A 20,990-nucleotide genomic window follows, 5' to 3' on the forward strand; every position below is an offset into this window, starting at 1 on the left:
AATGATAGGGGCTGGCACTGTGGCACAGTAGGTTAATCCTCCGTCTGAGGCGCTGGCTTCCCATATGGGTGCCGGTTCTAGGCTGCTCCTCTTCCCATCCAGCTCTCTGCTATGGCCTGGGAAAGCAGTAGAAGATGGCCCAAGCCCTTGGGCCCCTGCACCCGCTTGGGAGACCCAGAAGAAGCTCCTGGCTCCTGGCTTTGGATCGGCACAGCTCTGGCCGTTGCGGCCATTTGGGGAGTGAACCAGTGGATGGGAGACCATTCTCTCTGTCTCTCCCTCTCACTGTCTATAATTCTACCTCTCAAATAAATAAATAAAAATCTTTAAAAAAAATAGAAAGAAAGAGTGAATGACAATAGCACTTTCTGAGCCAGGAAATGCTGCAAGAGAGCTAGGTGAGGCTGTAATTTGTTGTTTCTATTGCAGTGGAGAGAGGGATGGCAGGCAATGGGCAGATCATGAATTTAGTCTCAGCACCTTGAGTCCCTCTGAGTTGTCAAAATGCAGTATAGTCTGTGGCTGAAGGGGAAGTCTGGGCTGAAGATACAAAGCCAGCAATGTCTGAAATGTACTAAACCTTGGAAGGCATTCAGGATGAAGCCAGAATGTTATGAGGAACTCATGAATAAGAAAAGGGTACTTCCATTCTTCTCCAGCTGAGTGTTGTTCATTCAACAAACATTTACCAAGTGCCTAAATGTACCAGTAACTCTAGACCCAGTGGAGGTGCCAGGAAGAATGGTTGTCAGTACATAGAGCTTAGTGGGAAAAATCACACAATTAAGCAATATTCTTAGTATGCTGTGGCTAAGTGTTCTAAGACGTACATAGAGTACACAGCTTTCGGGGGGAAAGTCACAGAGGCAGAAGGACCTATCTCTACTTGAAGGTGGGTTCACTGAGGGCCATACAGAGGAGATGACACTTAACTTGTGTGATGTCCAGAAAGGGGGTAAGGAGAAAGGGCCATTACACACTAGCCTCAGAGCCTGAGCTCCTTACTTGGACGCAACAGAAACATTCTGAGAACATCACATACCCGCCTGAATAAATGATTTAACTACACGGATGGTACTCCAAACTTCAAGTAGCAGTGTAAATAGATTAGGGAGCCGAGTAAGCCAGGTCTGCCAATCCCAAGGCTCTGTTGTTTCCACTTATTCTAGTTTCCTCATTGTGCTGGCTATGTTCCCTGCTCTGGGTTCTCCTTCTGGTTTGATTCCATTGTGAAATTTCCCTCCGTCTCAGTCATACGCACATCTTTTTTAGCCTGAAACACTTTTTTCTCTTGTATTTCAACTAAAAACAGTAAGTACTAAACACTCTACAGAATACTCATAGCATTTTTTAAATATGGCTACAAATTCACTGACATGGTCTCCTGTGGGAATACAGATTAAGCCTCATCCTGTTGAATTTGGGTAGGGCTGGTGACTGGTTGCTTCACTCAGTGGAGTATGACAGAAGTGGTCATTTAACCTCCGAGATTGGGGCATAAAAGGCCATCAGTTTCTGCCTTGTTTGTTGAAACAATAGCCTTTGGCACCTTGAGCCATCAAGTAAGAAGTGTGTGACTGGGGCACAGTGGGTTAAGCTGTACTTGGGATGCCCACACTTCATATCAGACTGTCTGAGATGGAGTCCCTTTTCTTTTTCCAATTCAGTTTCCTGCTAACGCACCTTGGAGGCAACAGCCAGGGCTTGGCCAGGCAGAAGCCAGGAGCTAGGAACTCCATTCAGGTTTCCCACAGGGGTGGCAGGGGCCCAAGCACTTGGGCAATCATCTGCTGCATTCCCAGGTGCATCAGTAGGAAGCTGAATCAGGATTGGAGTAGCCAGCACTCAAGCCAGCAGTCAGATATGGGATGCCAGCATTATAAGCAACAGATTAACTGGCTACTCCACAACACTGGCCTCCCTAACTAATATATTTTATAGCTGATTATTATTTCTCCTAACATATATTTTATTATGTATTTTTTTTTACTGTCTGTCTCTGCCTCAGTCCCACTATAGGTCCATAAAGGCAAATATTTTTGTGTTTTTCTTCACTGCTACATTCCCAGAATCTAGAACACAGGCCACAACATTGTAGGCATTTTGGAAATATTAATGAGATGAATGAAATCACAGTTAGATGCATAGAGGCTAGATATACAAAGTCGTATTGTATAGCTATTTTGTAATTCAGAACTATTACTAATCTGCAGGTAGAATAAAAACAAAATTTTCATTAAAAACAGACTCTAAACCATACGAATAGTGAGGTCATGATATAATTTCTATCACATTGTGAGTGAAACAAATTAAAATTTTGTGTTCTCTAAAATTCCAAATCATAAAATATCAATATTTCTAAGAAATAGCACTGATATACCATGTTTACCAATAAATTCTGATATAAGTTCATTATAACAACAAACTTACCATTCGGGGTACCCAAGCAAGGGTAGTACCTCCTTGCTTGAATTTCATATGAACCAAAGGAGTTTTGCTAGCAAAGTCATAAATTCGAACAGAGCCTACAGAAATACAGTTTTAAAGGAAACAAGTTATTTATATATAATATCATTTAAGATAATCTTGGCTTACTTTCTACATGTTGAGTATTATAATAAAAATTTTATACATAACTAAGTCAACTGATCATCAATACCCTTTCTTTAGTCAAAAATTTCCATGTCTACCCTTAAATAAATAATTCATTATTAGACATCACAATGATGACAACTGACAATTGACTGATGAATCAACGTCACCTTGCATAGCGCACACAGATTTACCCTAAGTTAAGAAGGAAGAAACGAAATAGAAAGAGTAGGAAATGTACAAATTTGGATCATATTAAAATGAATAGCATTTTCACGAATACATAGCTCTTGCATTCTGAGCCTTCTCCACTTTGCAACAGCTCACCTCACTTGCACTCAGGAGGCTTCCTGTTTTTGAAACTTCCCAGATGTTTTCACTCAAACACATAAAATTTTTATTCAAAGTAAAACAAGCCAAGGTCAGATATTTTCCTTAAGAGTTCCTACTTACAATCCAGGGCAGTTGTGGCCATGAGATAAGTGAGAGGAGAAAGGGCCAACGCTTCAATAGCTCCAGAATGGAAGGAGAAGAGGCATTCTGGATCCTGGGTCTGAGAACAGACAGACAATTCACTGGATCTCAAAGAGAAATGCAAATAGAACCTTCTAATACCTGTGTGATCTTAATTGAGTTTATTTGAACAGAATTTTTTTAAAATGATAATAGGTTAGAAAAAGCACTGGACTTTGGATTTAGGAGAAACAAAGAATCTTGGTTTTGCACATAATGGCTGTATTACTTTGCACACAAGTTATTTCAAATGCTAGTTTCCATTTCTTCATCATCATATGAGAAAATGGCAGCTGCCTACCTACAATCAGGGTAGTTGTAAGGATCATGAGATAATATAAATAAAAACTACATACATTTACGAAAAGTGCAAAGCACCACACAATGTCATTGCTATGTTTCTGGTAAATTTTGCTGAGATCATTTTTTATGCAAAGTCATAATGAGAAAGAAATGGGGAGAGAGAAGAATGAATTCTCAGGAATATAGTATGTTGAACAAGTTTTTATTTTATTTTATTTTATTTTATTTTATTTATTTGAAAGGCAGAGTGATATATAGAGAGGTATCTTGTATCTATTGGCTCACTCCCCTCACCCTTAAATGGCAGCTATGGCTGAGGCTGAGCCAGAACTCCTTCCAGGTATCCCAGGGGTCCCAGTACTTGGGCCATCATCTGCTGCTTTCCCAGGCACATTATCAGGGAGCTGGACTGGATGGAAGCAGAGGAGCGAGGACTGGAACCAACACTCCTTTGTGGGAAGCCAGTGTCACAAGCAGTGGCTTAACCTGTTGTGCCACACTGCCAGCCCCTTTAGCAAGTTTTTCATGGAAACATTATATAATTGGAAGAAAGATGATGTCCCTTTTAAAGAATAACAAAGGTGTTTATTATGAAAGGGAAAATTAAGAAAAATAAACAACTTACAATATTTGAAAAACTGAGATCAAGCTTCCATATGGCTCCATTGGCATCCTAAAAAATTAAATATTTAATAGTATTTTCTCTTACATTTTTGAACTTTCATAAAATTAAAGTTTTTCTTCCTATGGTTAAGGACAAATAATATCAAAAGCTCACACATACTTTAAAGTGTGACAAATTAAATAAGTGAAATTTTTATATATTTTTAGAATACAACCCCACGATAAAGCAATCTCACAATACTTACAGTCAGACTTCCAATGTAGATAATAAATTATACTATTTTAATTTTACATTTAGTTCATTTAAGAGTTAAAAGAAAAGAATACAACCTACCTGAGCCAGCCAAAAGTTATTTCCAGTTTCATTCATTTTTATCATAGAGAAGAGGTTGACATTCTTGTCTACTTGAAGTTCATTAATAGGCTCAATCTCTAACAATCCAGTTTCATCGATAGAATCAGCAGTATCTATTGTCTCAAAATCCCATATCTTGTAAAGTTAATAAGAAAATAATTTAATCAATCAGTGATTTAATTTATTTCTCAAGCCAGAAAAGGTTCTAATTGTTTTCAAATGTCATTTCTTTTTGTTTCATGAAAATTAACAGTAAGTGTAACTGGAGCATTAACCAAAACCCAAACTCTCGATTTTCCTCTGAAATTTGGTCTAATAAATTATTGTAGTTTCTTTTAGTGAAAGATACAGCCCTGCATAAGAATTTTAATTTGGCCCAAATAAGCTTATTCCAAGGTTTCTATTAGGTCTTCCTATAAAGCAGCTGTGAGGAGGAAACATCTCAGTTGTTTGAGAAGACATTACAATAAGTCTTGTTTCTATACACTGATTAGTAGGCCCCTGCACAGGAAAACACACCTTGTTGCTTAAAGATTCAAATACTATCTTCATTGTAGGCAGAGAAAAATAGACTGCAGGTGATGTTTCCATTAGAAAATGTTTCTCTTCCCTAATAACGATTTACATTAACCTCAGATAGGAAATGTTGTTCTTTCTTTTCTCTTTCTTTTTTTTTTTTTTTTTTTTGACAGGAATGTTGTTCTAAGAGGAGTCCAGAATACTACAGAAGACTAAGAAGGCACAGTTCCACCTGACTAACGCAGAGTAACTCTGGACTTCCCCTATGAAGTGCCAAAACCTGCCTGGACAGTTCTGCCATATTATCCTAGACTGAATAACTCAGACTTCAGGAAAGTAACTCCCAGGATACGGTTGCTATCTGTTGGATTAACCAGCTGTATATGTGTGTCTGTGGGGGAGATGGTCAGATTCTAGAATCAGACAATGCCTGAGTGTTGGCGTAGGTACTTCCTAAAGAGGCAGAGATTTACAATATGAAGGAATTAAAAGATGAGAAATTGGAAATCAGAGATACTCTGAAATATTTAACTTCATTTCTCTTAAGATTTTTTCCACTTGGAATTTGGACATTTTAGGTGACATATTTTGGGAGAAGAGTAAATATATCATATGACAAAAGAAAGAACACAAAAAAAATCCTCAGAGCAATGTGTGAAATCTAACAAGATTAAATTTAACATTGTAAATAGTAAAACCTATTCCTGGGTTCAAAAAGTCAATGATAAGAAGACACACTGTGCAGATATGAGGTAAACAATACATTAGACATACTAAACTCAATAGGTGTCCATACAGTGACCAGAATGATTTTCTTGAGATTTATTTATTTGAAAGGCAGAGAGAGAGAGAGAGAGAGATCAATCTTCCGTCCACTGGTTCACTCCCAAAATGGCCACAACAGGTGGGGGTGGGCCAGGCTGAAGCCAGGAGCCTGGAACACCATCCAAGCTTCCCATATGGGTGGCAGGGGCCCAAGCGCTTGGGCTATCCTCCACTACTTTCCCAGCTTCGTTAGCTGGGAGCTGGATCAGAAGTGGAGTGGCTGGGACTAGAAGCAGTGCCCATTTAGGATACCAGCATTGCAGGCAGCAGCTTAACCTGCTGTGCCAAAACGCCAGCCCCAGAATGTTACTTTTAATGCAATCTTATTTCTGATAAGACAACACTACCATTTTCCTATGAAAGATCCTACAAAATCTATGTGCAAAGGGGACCACAAGGCAAATCACAAGGCTACAGGATAGCCAGCAATAGGTGGATATACATTCACAGGTGAATGGGAGTGGGAGAAGTGTGACAGAACAGAATCCAGAACTTAGATACTGGAGCAATGTTCCAGCTTAGCCCAGGCCTCAGGCAGGATAGTGTATACAAATTAAAACAGGTGAGTTTCCTGGTGTAGTATCCATAGGCAAACTTTGTCAGTTCAACTGTGAGTGTGTGTATATATATATATATATATATATTTTTTTTTTTTTTTGACAGGCAGAGTTAGACAGTGAGAGAGAGAGAGAGACAGAGAGAAAGGTCTTCCTTCCGGTGCTTCACCCCTCAAATGGCTGCTATGGCCAGCGCGCTGCGCCGATCCAAAGCCAGGAGCCAGGTGCTTCTTCCTGGTCTCCCATGCGGGTGCAGGGCCCAAGCACTTGGGCCATCCTCCACTGCCTTCCAGGCCACAGCAGAGAGCTGGACTGGAAGAGGAGCAACCGGGACAGAACCGGCGCCCCAACCAGGACTAGAACCTGGGGTGCTGGCGCCGCAGGCGGAGGATTACCCTAGTAAGCTGCGGCGCCGACAACTGTGAGTATATTTCTAACTAATCGTCTTTGTAAAAGAATAACCAACAGATGTTTGGAACTTTTGTTCCTAGAAAATGACCCATTCATACCAGGCAGTTTGGGAGGACAAATGTGTCCACTGTTGATATAGTGCTAACACAAGTTTTCATTTTCTGAAGCTATTTCAATGGAATCAAAATAACAAAAGGTCTCAATGCTACAATGCAGTCAATTAATTGACAAGAATGCAAATACTGGGTTGGTGCTGTGGCATAGTGGGTAAGGTGGCCACCTGAAGTGTCAGCATCCTATACGGGCATCAGTTTGAGTCCTGGCTCTCTATGTCTGATCCAGCTCCCTGCTATGGTCTGGGAAAATCAGTGAAGGGTGGTCCGAGTCCTTGGGCCCCTGCACCTACATGGGAGACCTGGAAGAAGCTCCAGGCTCCTGGTTTCAGATCAGCCCAGCTCTGGCCACTGTGGCCATTTGGGGAGTGAACCTGTGGATAGAAGACCTCTCCCCACCCCTCTCTCTCTCTGCCTCTGTAACTCCACCTTTCACATAAATAATTTTTTAAAAAAAGAATGTAAATATTTATCACCTGAGAAGCATTATTTAAAATAAATTGGTCTTGGGAATAAATGATCATGGATGTCTTCATAAACTGATAACCATGAGAAATAAAAATCTGACAAAACCATTTGGGTGATCTCCAAGTCTCAGAAGGGGGTACTACTGCTCAAGTCACAAGACAACTTACCCTGATACAGCCATCTGACCCAACAGTGATCACTTCACCCTCGTCCAGCATTATCTGGTTAATAGGACCCTGGTGACAAGACTTCCGTGCAGCTCGACACAGTTCCACCTTGATGAGACCGCCGTCCCAAAGCAGCATGTTGCCCCATTCTGACCCTGACAGTACCTAGTAGGTGTGCAGAAAGAAAGCAATGTGCAGTCAGCAAGAAATATTTTTTTGAAGATTATTCTTCTTACTTATGAAAGTAAGAAGTTTGAATAAGGAAAAATAAATACAACAAACTCACTATCCCAGACAAAGCCACCAATCACATTTTGATGTATTTCCTCCTACCATTAACTATGTTTTTTTTCTTTTTTTTTAACTTTTATTTAATGAATATAAATTTCCAAAGTACAGCTTATGGATTACAATGGCTTCCCCCTCCATAACTTCCCTACCACCTGCAACCCTCCCCTTTCCCACTCCCTCCCCTTCCATTCACATCAAGATTCATTTTCCATTCTCTTTATATACAGAAGATCAGTTTAGCATATAGTAAGTGAAGATTTCAACAGTTTGCTCCCACACAGAAACATAAAGTGAAAAATACTGTTTGAGTACTAGTTATAGCATTAAATCTCAATGTACAGCACACTAAGGACAGAGATCCTACATGAGGAGTAAGTGCACAGTGACTCCTGTTCTTGACTTAACAAATTGACACTCTTGTTTATGGCATCAGTAATCACCCTAGGCTCTTGTCATGAGCTGCCAAGGCTATGGAAGCCTTTTGAGTTCACCGACTCTGATCATACTTAGATAAGGTCGTAGTCAAAATGGAAGTTCTCTCCTCCCTTCAGAGAAAGGTACCTCCTTCTTTGATGACCCGTTCTTTCCACTGGGATCTCACTCTCAGAGATCTTTCATTTTGGCTTTTTTTTTTTTTTTTTTTTGCCAGAGCATCTTGGTTTTCCATGCCTGAAATACTCTCATGGGCTTTTCAGCCGGATCCATATGCTTTAAGGGCTGATTCTGAGGCCAGAGTGTTGTTTAGGACATCTGCCATTCTATGGGTCTGCTGTGTATCTCACTTCCCATGTTGGATCGTTCTCTCCCTTTTTTATTCTATCAGCTAGTATTTGCAGACACTAGTCTTGTTGATGTGATCCCTTTGGTTCTTAGTCCTATCATTATGATCAATTGTGAACAGAAATTGATCACTTGGACTAGTGAGATGGCATTGGTACATGCCACCTTGATGGATTTGAATTGGAATCCCCTGGTATGTTTCTAACTCTACTGTTTGAGGTAAGTCAGCTTGAGCATGTCCCGAATTGCACATCTCTTCCCTCTCTTATTCCCACTCATATTTAACAGTGATCACTTTTCAGTTAAGTTTCAGCACTTAAGAAGAATTGTGTATTGATTACAGTATCCAACCAAAAGTATTAAGTAGAACAAACAAGAAAAAATACTAAGAGGGATAACATATTAAGTTGCTCATCAACAGTCAGGGTGAGGGCTGATCAAGTCACCGTTTCTCATAGTGTTCATTTCACTTAAACAGGTTTCCTTTTTGGTGCTCAGTTAGTTGTCACCTATCAGGGAGAACAAGTGGTATTTGTCCCTTTGGGATTGGCTTATTTCACTCAGCATAATGTTTTCCAAGTTCCTAACAGGGATCACTTTTCAGTTAAAATTTAAACACCTAAGAATAATTGTGTGTTAATTACAGAGTTCAACCAATGGTACTAGAACAAAAAAAATACTAAAATGGATAAAGTATTACATTGTACATCAACCGTCAGGACAAGAGCTGATCAAGTCACTGTTTCTTTTTTTCATCATTGTGATTTAGACCTAAGTTGCTGGTAGTTCTTCATATGTATACATAATACTTTAGAGGTTTGTTTTTTGTTTTGTTTTGTTTTGTTTTTGTACATCTCTTCAGGACATAATTCAGGAGTAGAATGACCAGGACAAAATTTAGAGAGGAGTTTCAAGTTTTTGATGGATGAGAGTCTACATATTAAGTGTGGTGCTATCAAATTTTAAAAAATATTCGAGGGACAGGTGTTGTGGCACTATAAGTGAACGTGCCACTTGAGGTGCCCACAGCCCATCCTGGAAACACTGTTTAGTACAGTAGCTAAGCGTACCTTCCCATCCGGGAGCTCCATGTAGCCTTCTATGTCAGTTGTGGCTGTTTTGCCAAATCGACCCAGCAATCCCTGAAGTTTGAGACCAGTGAATGTAAAGGCCATTTCCCAGAACCTACAAACAGGAAAGAGAGTGAATGTACTACACTGTTTAAATAATGAATGCAAACAAATCTAATAAAAAAGTGTTGTTCACATAGTTTTAACATGATCCAAAACTTTACATATTTTATGTTAACATATATTATTTCATTTGTTCATTCCTTCAACCAATTAATAAGTATTAAATGTCTATTCCCTGTCAAAGTTCTAGGTAATATCCATTAAATAATGGGCAAAATTTTTAAAAATGCCCTGCTTTTGCTGATTTTTTATTTTTGAGTTATGCTGTCCAGTTCAGTAGCTACCTATCAACTGTAACAATTTAATTTAGATTTAAAATAATTAACATTAAATGAAATTAAGAATTCAACATTTCAGTAGTCTAGCCAGTTTCACATACTGATTATCTACATGTGGCTAGTAGTTGGTGTATTGGACAGCACAGAAAATCCTATTGAACAATACTGTTTTAGAAAAGTGTTAAAAAATATTCTAACTTACCACCCGTGTCAGTCTGAGTGATTTTCTTGATCACACTGTACCTTCATCTTACCTACCTCATCAAATTGTTGAATAATTTTAGAACCACTCCCAGTACATAAAAACTATAAATATCATTGCTAACATTTAAGTAATATTCCAAGCAAATGAACAGTCAGAATGACAGTGAAAAAAAAAGACCTATTTAATTAGATAAAACAGATAACAGATGGTACCAAGAAGCAGATAATATAAAGCCAAAAACCTTCATGACTAATATGCTTCTCAAAGTTATGCTAAGTACCCTAATCATGTGCTTCTATGAAGTGCACAGAAAATACACACTTTACTAAACTATAGGAAAATGTAAGAAACTAGAAAAATTTAGCCTAAAGTTACAAAAAAAGTTAATTGAGAATTCACCCAAAGACTACCTTTCAAAATCTCAATTATTCTTTATTTCTACTGCACAGCAAATAAAAAGACCAGATTTACATTGGGACAAGAGGAATTTGGAATCAACAAAAATGTCTTTGTTAATGAGACACTGGGAATCAAGTACCAGCAGTTCTGGAATGGTTGATTAGGTCGTTAAACAAATGCATGAGACAGGGCGAAACAAAGACAGTGATAAAATCATTCCATCTTGGAAATGGGTCATTCATCCAGTGAAATAAACAAGGAACTTGGAATTAGAGACCTGAAATTAAAAGTAGCCTCTAACACCATTTAGTATTGAGGGTTCCTTGTCAGGAATGATACTGTGATAATTCTTGCTTTACAGATAATGACTCAGTTGTTATAAACAAGAAATTTAAGAGTGGATATGAAAGCTCAATATGAATTTTGAAAACACCATGCCATGGTTAGTTAATATACTACATAAACTCTCTCAGAAAGTGAGGCCTGCAAGGAAATAGCAGGCTATATATATATGTGTGTGTGTGTGTGTATATATATATATATATATATTATATATTTTTTTTTGATAGGCAGAGTTAGACAGTGAGAGAGAGAGAGAAAGGTCTTCCTTCCATTGGTTCACTCCCCAAATGGCTGCTACGGTCAGCGCGCTGCACCGATCCAAAGCCAGGAGCCAGGTGCTTCTTCCTGGTCTCCCACGCGGGTGCAGGGCCCAAGGACCTGGGCCATCCTCCACTGCCTTCCTGGGCCACAGCAGAGAGCTGGATCAGAAGAGGAGCAACCGGGATAGAACTGGTGCCCCAACCGGGACTAGAACCCAGAGTATTGGCACCGCAGGCGGACGATTAGCCTAGTGAGCCACGGCGCCGGCCGATAGCAGGCTATATTTAAAAGCCTCCTTTTTTTTTTTTTTTTAATCTATGCTAAGGAAATAAAACCTCATATATCTAATTAGAAAAGTGTGTTACCAGTTAGCTTTTAAAATAACAACAGCAAACATGTCTCCAGGTCTTATGATCCTCATGGAAATTTTCCTTATAACGTTTGCTAGCACTTCTATTGGTTACTCAACCTACTTGATGTGGCCTGACCCTGATGTAGTAAGCTGCTCTTCATCTTCAGGGTTGAAAGTGACTTTAAAAACTTCTTGAGCAAAAGCTTTTGTCCTCAGTATGGGTTGCTCTTCTTTCCAGTTCCAGATGGTCAGTGTGTAATCAGGGTTGCTACCCACCGAGGCCAGCAAGGTGCCCCTGTAGTTAAAGTCCACATAAGCATATCCCTTCTCAGTCCCATCTGCAGGGATGAAGAGACTCTCATAAATAAGGGCAACATTTATTTAATTTTCAAATATATAATAAAAAAGGGGGAGAGAGACAGCCCTTAATGTGGACTAATGTAAGAATGCAAGGATCCCCTAAAGGAACAAATGTAAAATGATTCATCACTGTTGGCCTTAGGAGTTACATGATATGAAAGAGGAAGGGCAAGATGTTTTAGCCACATTCTGCATGAGAACAACACCTTGAGAACATATCCCCATTTTATGAAGTGGTGGAGAAACACAAAAGAATATTAGAGAGAAAAATCTGTAACTTGAAGTTTGCCACTGAAAAGCCCCAAATAATAAAAGCTGACTGCTGAAAATAATTATACAGAGAACAGAACGGGAAGATAATTGTGGTGGTTAATTTTATGTGTTGACTTGGCAGGATGATAGCATTCACCTGTTCTGTTCACATTAGTCTGGATGCTGCTGTGAAGGTATTTTACAGACACGGCTAACACATACAGTCAGTTAACTACAAGTAAAGGAGCGTCTCCATGCTGGTGCATCAGTCAGGTGCAAGACCTTACAAGAAAAACTGAGGAAGAAATTCAGCCTGAACACTACAGCATCAACTCCTTCTGGAACCCTTCCAGCCTGCCAAAGGCCCTAAAAATTTCACAGTTGCCAGCCCTGCCAACTGTGCCAGCCAATTCCATTAAATGAACCTCTTTTCTATCTGTTAGTTCTGTTTCTCTGAATGAGTCAATGTCACACCTTCTTCAGCATGTGGTTCACCCTCAACATGAAATATTTTACAGATTCCACTGGACTTACCCCGAAGTATTCTGTAAGGCTTCAGAGAAGGATATTCATAGATGATAATCTTTGGGTAACTTCCTTTTTCAGCTACTGTGAAGTGAGTTTTATATGGATGAACCTACAAAAAATAAAATTTCACCAAAATAATAAAAGATTTTGACATTAATACCATTAATGCAGCACCTGCATTCATTGTTTTTAAAAATATCGTCTTATTTAAGATTTATTTTTATTTATTTGAAATACAGAGTTACAGAGAGGGAAAATTCTTCCATTCACTGGCTCACTCCTCAGATGGCCAAAATGGCTAGGGCTGGGGCAGGCCAAAGCCAGGAGCCAGGAGCTTCTTCCATATCTCCCATGTGGGTGCCAGAGCCATGGCACCATGGGCCGTTCTCCGGTGCTTTCCCAGGCACATGAGCAGGGAGCTGGATTCGAAGTGAAGCAGGTGGGACTCAAACCAACACATACAGAATGCCAGTATCGCAAGTGGCAGTTTAACCTGCTATACCACCATGCCAGTGCCTGGATTCATTATTTTGTAATTTATTTATTAGAATGTACTCCAATAGTAAACTCAAAAATAGACATTTGACAAATACTAATGATGTATATGATTGAAACTAAGAACTAGAATGACTACTTAGTTTCACTTTAATTAAGGCAGTCATTTCCAGTGCTACAATTTTTTTTTTTAAAGATTTATGTATTTGAAAGGCAGAATTACAGAGAGGCAGAGAGAGAGACAGAAAGAGGGAAAGGGAGGGGGAGAGGGAGATAGGTCTTCTATCCACTGGTTCACTCCCCAAATGTCTGCAATGGCTGGAGCTGGACTGACCTGAAGCCAGGAGCCAGGAGCTGGAGTCTCCCACACAGGTGCAGGGGCCCAAGGACTCAGCCATCTTCTACTGCTTTGCCAGGCCATAGCAGAGAGCTGGATTGGAAGTAGAGCTGCCAGGACTCAAATTGGCACCTATACGGGATGCTGGCACTGCAGGTGGCAGCTTTACCTGCTACACCACAGGGCCGACTCCTGCAACTTTTTAAATTGCCACAAGAAGAGCTGGGATACTGTGATTCACAATCTTCAGTGTGCTTATCCCCAGAGTTTCTGGTCCAGTATCTCAGAGCAGAGACTCAACAATTTGCACTTAATTTCTAATCAGTTGAAAGGTGATGCTGCTGCTGCTGGTCTGGGTATTGCACTTGCTAAACCACTAAGGCAAATTACTTTCCCCACATATAATATAAGTTAAACTAAATTTTGTATAGAAAAATTCATGATGGGCCTGGCATTGTGGTGCAGTGGGTTAAACAGCCACCTGCAATGCTAGCATCCCATATGAGCACCAGTTAAGAATCCCAGCTGTGGCCGGCGCCATGGCTTACTTGGCTAATCCTCCGCCTGCGGTGCTGGCACTCCGGGTTCTAGTCCCGGTTGGGGCGCCGGATTCTGTCCCAGTTGCTCCTCTTCCAGTCCAGCTCTCTGCTGTGGCCTGGAAGGCAGTGGAGGATGGCCCAAGTGCTTGGCCCCTGCACCCGCATGGGAGACCAAGAGGAAGCTCCTGGCTTCGGATGGGTGCAACTCTTTCAAATAAATAATTTAAAAAAAAAAAAGGAGAAAAACTCATGGATTGTATGCATGTTAGTCTGTTTTCTGCTGCTATAACCAAATATCTGAGACTGAGTTATTTATAGTGAACAGAAAATTAATCAGCTTTATGGTCCTAGAGGCTGGTAAGTCCAAAACTAAGGGGCTACGTCTGGCAAGGGACTTTTTGCTGCATCAGCCCATGGTGGAAGGTGGAAGAGCAAGAGAGGGTGACAGCAAAAAAAGAAGTGGACAAACTCATTTTTTATAACAACTCTCACTCATAATAACTAACCCCTCACTCAATAACAGCATTAATCCATTAATGAAGACAGAGCCTCTTGATCTAATCATATCTTACTAGGTTCTACCTCCTAACACTGCTGCATTAGGGATTAAGTTCCCAACACATGAAATTTGAGGGTCACATTCCTGTTTCCAGAGTGGGCTACATGCTAATTTTAAAAATGTCTTCATAGGAAAACTTAACACAAAGGAAGGCAAACACAATAAAGGTGAGAAAGATAGAGTATTTCTAAGCCACACACAGTAAGATAGAGTGAATATGCCCTGGATGAACTATTTGTGCCAGCATTTCAAACCATAGCATACAAATTGGATAAAATCACATGTTCTTTTTTATTTTTTTCATTGATAAAGCCAAATGTACAGGAAGAGCAAATGGATAGCAAAAAAAACAACAATGCAAAGAGCATTTTATATAAGAATAAGCTATTTAAAGTATATATTATAAGATTCTAGCTTACATGACCATTTTTGTAATTCCTGGTAATATACCGAGGACAAAGAGCTTGGTTCTCAAATAGAGAATGCAGCTCCTGACATTCAAGACAATACTGAGGGGGCGGAGCCAAAATGGCAGAATAGTGAGGGCGTGCACTGATAGTCCAGGAAAAGATAGTTTAAAAAAAGTGGAGTTACTGTAGTCTCTGGGAAAGGCTCAGGAAAAAAATTGCAGAGGAAACTTCCAGATCTAGTGGATGTGACACAGAGGACCAACGGGAAGAGCAAGGACGCCCATGGCTCAGAAGCCCAGCCGCAGAGTCTGCGCACCAGCGCTGGAAGGGGAGGTGAGACAAAAACCTCAGTAGCCCGAGACATTGGTGGGGAAAGGCAGAAAGAGCCTAGAGGGAACGAGGCTCGAAGCCCCGCTGGGGAAAGCTCACCAGGCTGACTGGAGGAGAGAAAAAAATGAATAAATAAGGGGAACTGGCACGGACACCAGCCTCTCTCTCCACTCACCTTACAAAGCCAAGCAAGACAAAGAGCAGGCGCAATTTTGGACATACGTAAAGCGGCACCCGCCATCAGCCAAGCAGAAAAACCTGACTCTGGTGGGGAGAAATAAGAGGAGGTTAGGACCTAGTGAAGGTGTGGAGCTAATGAACTGAGACTGAAAATCTGAGGGTGGGCAAGAGAACTCATGGAGTACACAAACTCAGTAACCTTGGCAACCCGGTGGGAGACTGCAGAGAAATTTTAGACCACACTGAGGGCTGCAAAGATCCTTTGTGTGGTCCTTGGGGTAGAGCAGACGAATATTATACCCACAGGGGCTAGATTTCATACATCGACTACCCTCAATTCCACTCAGCTGTGTGGAATTACTTCCCTTCTGAGTTTAAAAGAGAGAGAGAGACAGAGAACAACCTGGGTGAGTCACCTTTGGCACACCCTTAACCCTGAAGAACCAAACAGAGCTCTCTGGCCACACCCATCACAGCCTCTAAGGATCCATCAAAAGCAGACAGTCCACGTAATCTAGAGTCATAATGAAGTAACACCTTAACAGTAGGGAATCCATTTTGGAGAACCTGAGACTCCTTTCTGGGAAAGTGCCCCCCACACACCCTGAGACTCTGGTCTGAAACTATGATCTAAAACAGTCGGACAATAGCAGTCCACTACATCACACTTGGCAGAGCATAGAAACCCCCTAGCATGATCACTCAAGCTTGAAAGTGGATAGGCTGCACCTGGGTTAATGATAAAAATGTAATTTGTCTATGTCCTACATATGATTAAAACCAATACCTGGATTAATGTCAAGATTATAATTGGAATCATTAAGATTGTAACTGGTATTGTCAAGATTATAATTGATACTAGTTTCACATAGGTTTTAGGTCAGCTTGACCCCAGTAACCATGTATTCCCCCCTGTTCCTAGCAACCATGAATTCCCCTCCCAATTTTGTGGTTTTTGCCTTTATAAACCCTGTTGCTTTGGGATTCAGGGTCGAGAGTTCTTTAAGGCATAAGCCCACTCTCCACCGCTGGCAATAAAGGACCATCAAATTTTATCAATGTGTGGAGCTCCTTTGTTTGCACTCACTCAGTTACGACAACAGTATAACGAGAAAAACCACTACAGCGAAGAAACCAAAGAATATCTCCACAATGCCAAACAACAAACGCATAAACCGAGGAAACAAGAACAAGGAAGACACTATGATGCCCTCAAATGAACAAGACACCACAAGCCAAGATTATGAAGATGATGAGATAGCAGAAATGCAAGAAACAGATCTCAAAAAATTGAAAAGAACATTAAGAAGTTCTCAAAAACAAATTCTTGAACTACAGAAATCCTTACTGGACAGGATAGAAAATCTCTCTCATGAAAATGAAATATTAAGGAGGAATCAAAATGAAATGAAGCAACTAGTAGAACATGAAACTGTATTAGTGAAGAGAAATCATAATGAAATGAAGAATTCAATAGATCAAATGACAAACACATTAGAGAGCCTTAAAAATAGAGTCAGTGAAGCAGAAGAGAGAATATCGGACTTAGAAGACAGAGAACAGGAAAGGATACAGTCAAACCAAAGAAAAGAAGAGGAAATTAGAAATCTAAAAAATATTGTTGGGAATCTACAGGATACTATTAAAAAACTCAACATTCAGGTTCTAGGAGTTCCTGAAGGCATGGAGAGGGAGAAAGGATTAGAAGGCCTTTTTAGTGAGATACTAGCAGAAAATTTCCCGGGTTTGGAGAAGGACAGAGACATCCTAGTACAGGAAGCTCATAGAACCCCAAGTAAATATGACCAAAAGAGATCCTCACCATGACACGTTGTAATTAAACTCACCACAGTGAAACATAAAGAAAAGATCCTAAAATGTGCAAGAGAGAAACGTCAGATTACTCTCAGAGGATCTCCAATTAGACTCACAGCTGACTTCTCATCAGAAACCCTACAGGCTAGGAGGGAATGGTGAGATATAGCCCAGGTACTAAGAGAGAAAAACTGCCAGCCCAGAACATTATATCCTGCAAAGCTCTCATTTGTGAATGAAGGTGAAATAAAGACCTTTCATAGCAAATAGAAATAGAAAGAATTTGTCGCCACTCATCCCCTCACTGCAAGAAATGCTTAAAGATGTGCGAAACACAGAAACACAGCCATCACTATGAAAGAAGATAAAGGAAGAAAACCTCCCAGTAAAAGATCACAGAAGCTCAAAGCATATACTAGAAAATATCTTTGGGAAAATGGCAGGGCAAAGTTACTACTTATCAATAGTCACATTGAATATTAATGGACTCAACTCTCCAGTTAAAAGGCACAGACTGGCTGAATGGGTTAAGGTACAAAACCCATCTATTTGCTGCCCACAAGAAACACATCTTTCCAACAAAGATGCATGCAGACTGAAAGTGAAAGGTTGGAAAATGATATTCCATGCCAACAGAAACAAAAAAAAGCAGCTGTAGCCATATTAATATCAGACAAAATAAACTTTAACACAAAAACTGTTAAGAGAGACAAAGAGGGGCGCTATATAATGATTAAGGGTTCAAGTCAACAGGAAGATGTAACTATTATAAATGTATATGCACCTAATTACAGGGCACCGGTTTATTTAAAAGATATGTTAAGGGACTTAAAGGGAGACCTAGATTCCAATACAATAGTATTGGGGGACTTCAATACTCCACTCTCAGAAATAGACAGATCAACCAGACAGAAGATCAACAAGGAAACAGCAGACTTAATCGACACTATTGCCCAAATGGATCTAACAGATATCTACAGAACTTTCAATCCTACTTTAAAGAATTTACATTCTTCTCAGCAGTGCATGAAACCTTCTCTAGGATTGACCACATACTCGGCCATAAAGCAAGTCTCAGCAAATTTAAAAGAATTAGAATCATACCATGCAGCTTCTCAGACCACAGCGGAATGAAGGTGGAAATTAGCAACTCAGGAATCCCTAGAGAGTATGCAAACACATGGAGACTGAACAACAGGCTCCTGAATGAACACTGGGTTATAGAAGAAAGCAAAAGAGAAACCAAAAACTTTCTCGTAGTAATTGAGGATAACAACACAACATATCAAAACATATGGGATCCCAAAACTTATGGGATACGGCAAAAGCAGTGTTGAGAGGAAAGTTTATAGCAATAGGTACCTACATCAAGAACTTAGAAAGGCACCAAATAAATGAGCTTTCAATGCATCTCAAGGATCTAGAAAAACTGCAGCAAACTAGACCCAAATCTAGTAGGAGAAGAGAAATAAGTAAAATCAGAGAAGAAATCAACAGGATTGAATCCAAAAAAAAAAAAACATTATAAAAAAATCAGCCAAGCGAAGAGCTGGTTTTTTGAAAAAATGAATAAAATTGACACACCATTGGCTCAACTAACTAAAAAAAGAAGAGAAAAGACCCAAATCAATAAAATCAGAGATGAAAAAGGAAACATAACAACAGACACCACAGAAATAAAAAGAATCATCAGAAATTACTACAAAGAGTTCTATGCCAACAAACAGGGAAATCTATCAGAAATGGATAGATTCCTGGACACATGCAATCTACCTAAATTGAACCAGGAAGACACAGAAAACCTAAATAGACCCATAACTGACACAAAAATTGAAACAGTAATAAAGGCCCTCCCAACAAAGAAAAGCCAAGGACCAGATGGGTTCACTGCTGAATTCTACCAGACATTTAAAGAAGAACTAACTCCATTTCTTCTCAAACTATTCAGAACATTCAAAAAAGAGGGAATCCTCCCAAATTCTTTCTATGAAGCCAGCATCACCTTAATTCCTAAGCCAGAGAAAGATGCAGCATTGAAAGAAAATTACAAACCAATATCCTTGATGAATATAGACACAAAAATCCTCAATAAAATTCTCGCCAATAGAATGCAACAACACATCAGAAAGATCATCCACCCAGACCAAGTGGAATTTATCCCTGGTATGCAGGGATGGTTCAATGTGCGCAAATCAATCAATGTGATACACCACATTAACAAACTGCAGAAGAAAAACCATATGATTATCTCAATAGATGCAGAGAAAGCATTCGATAAAATTCAACACCTTTTCATGATGAAAACTCTAAGCAAACTGGGTATAGAAGGAACATTCCTCAATACAATCAAAGCAATTTATGAAAAACCTACACCCAGCATCCTATTGAATGGGGAAAAGTTGGAAGCATTTCCACTGAGATCTGGTACCAGACAGGGATGCCCACTCTCACCACTGCTATTCAATATAGTTCTGGAAGTCTTAGCCAGAGCCATCAGGCAAGAAAAAGAAATTAAAGGGATACAAATTGGGAAGGAAGAAGTCAAACTATCCCTCTTTGCAGACGATATGATTCTTTATTTAGGGGATCCAAAGAACTCTACTAAGAGACTATTGGAACTCATAGGAGAGTTTGGCAAAGTAGCAGGATATAAAATCAATGCACAAAAATCAACAGCCTTTGTATACACAGGCAATGCCACAGCTGAGAAAGAACTGCTAAGATCAATCCCATTCACAATAGCCACAAAAATAATCAAATACCTTGGAATAAACTTAACCAAGGACGGTAAAGATCTCTAGGATGAGAATTACAAAATCTTAAAGAAAGAAATGGAAGAGGATACCAAAAAATGGAAAAATCTTCCATGCTCATGGATTAGAAGAATCAACATCATCAAAATGTCCATTCTCCCAAAAGCAATTTATAGATTCAATGCAATCCCAATCAAAATACCAAAGACATTCTTCTCAGATGTGGAAAAAGTGATTTTGAAATTCATATGGAGATGCAGGAGACCTCAAATAGCTAAAGCAATTTTGTACAACAAAAACAAAGCCAGAGGCATCGCAATACCAGATTTCAGGACATACTACAGGGCAGTTGTAATCAAAACAGCATGGTACTGGTACAGAAACAGATGGATAGACCAACGGAACAGAATTGAAACACCAGAAATCAACCCAAACATCTACAGCCAACTTATATTTGATCAAGGATCTAAAACCAATTCCTAGAGCAAGGACAGTCTATTCAATAAATGGTGCTGGGAAAACTGGTTTTCCACATGCAGAAACATGAAACAAGACCCCCACCTTACACCTTACACAAAAATCCACTCAACATGGATTAAAGACCTAAATCTATGACCCAACACCATCAAATTATTAGAGAACATCGGGGAAACCCTGCAAGATATTGGCACCGGCAAAGACTTCTTGGAAAAGACCCTGGAGGCACAAGCAGTCAAAGCCAAAATTAACTTTTGGGATTACATCAAATTGAGAAGTTTCTGTACTGCAAAAGAAACAGTCAGGAAAGTGAAGAGGCTACTGACAGAATGGGAAAAAATATTTGCAAACTATACAACAGATAAAGGATTAATAACCAGAATCTACAAAGAGATCAAGAAACTCCA

The 20,990-nt window shown here is 39.7% G+C and overlaps 1 protein-coding gene across 7 annotated transcripts in view; it reads right to left on the reverse strand.

The window, feature by feature from the left end:
* CFAP44 (cilia and flagella associated protein 44) overlaps positions 1–20,990 on the reverse strand; it is a 131,967-nt gene that overhangs the window by 79,625 nt on the left and 31,352 nt on the right. For 6 of the 7 annotated variants that reach the window (XR_011387872.2, XR_016233084.1, XR_016233085.1 and 3 more), the window contains 8 exons: positions 12,695–12,797; positions 11,670–11,886; positions 9,589–9,703; positions 7,448–7,612; positions 4,367–4,522; positions 4,034–4,081; positions 3,046–3,145; positions 2,431–2,525 (listed from right to left, as the gene is read on the reverse strand). Coding sequence is in view for 4 of the 7 variants with exons in the window: in XM_070072115.2 (XP_069928216.1) it covers positions 2,431–2,525; positions 3,046–3,145; positions 4,034–4,081; positions 4,367–4,522; positions 7,448–7,612; positions 9,589–9,703; positions 11,670–11,886; positions 12,695–12,797 (999 nt within the window). In the remaining 3 variants the exon portion in view is untranslated. The remainder of the gene's footprint in view (positions 1–2,430; positions 2,526–3,045; positions 3,146–4,033; positions 4,082–4,366; positions 4,523–7,447; positions 7,613–9,588; positions 9,704–11,669; positions 11,887–12,694; positions 12,798–20,990) is intronic. The other variant, XM_089331650.1, reaches the window with a different exon arrangement.

Source organism: Oryctolagus cuniculus, chromosome 4 (genome assembly GCF_051225735.1).
Source record: "Oryctolagus cuniculus isolate XC-2025 breed Fujian yellow rabbit chromosome 4, ASM5122573v1, whole genome shotgun sequence".
NCBI lineage: Eukaryota > Metazoa > Chordata > Mammalia > Lagomorpha > Leporidae > Oryctolagus > Oryctolagus cuniculus.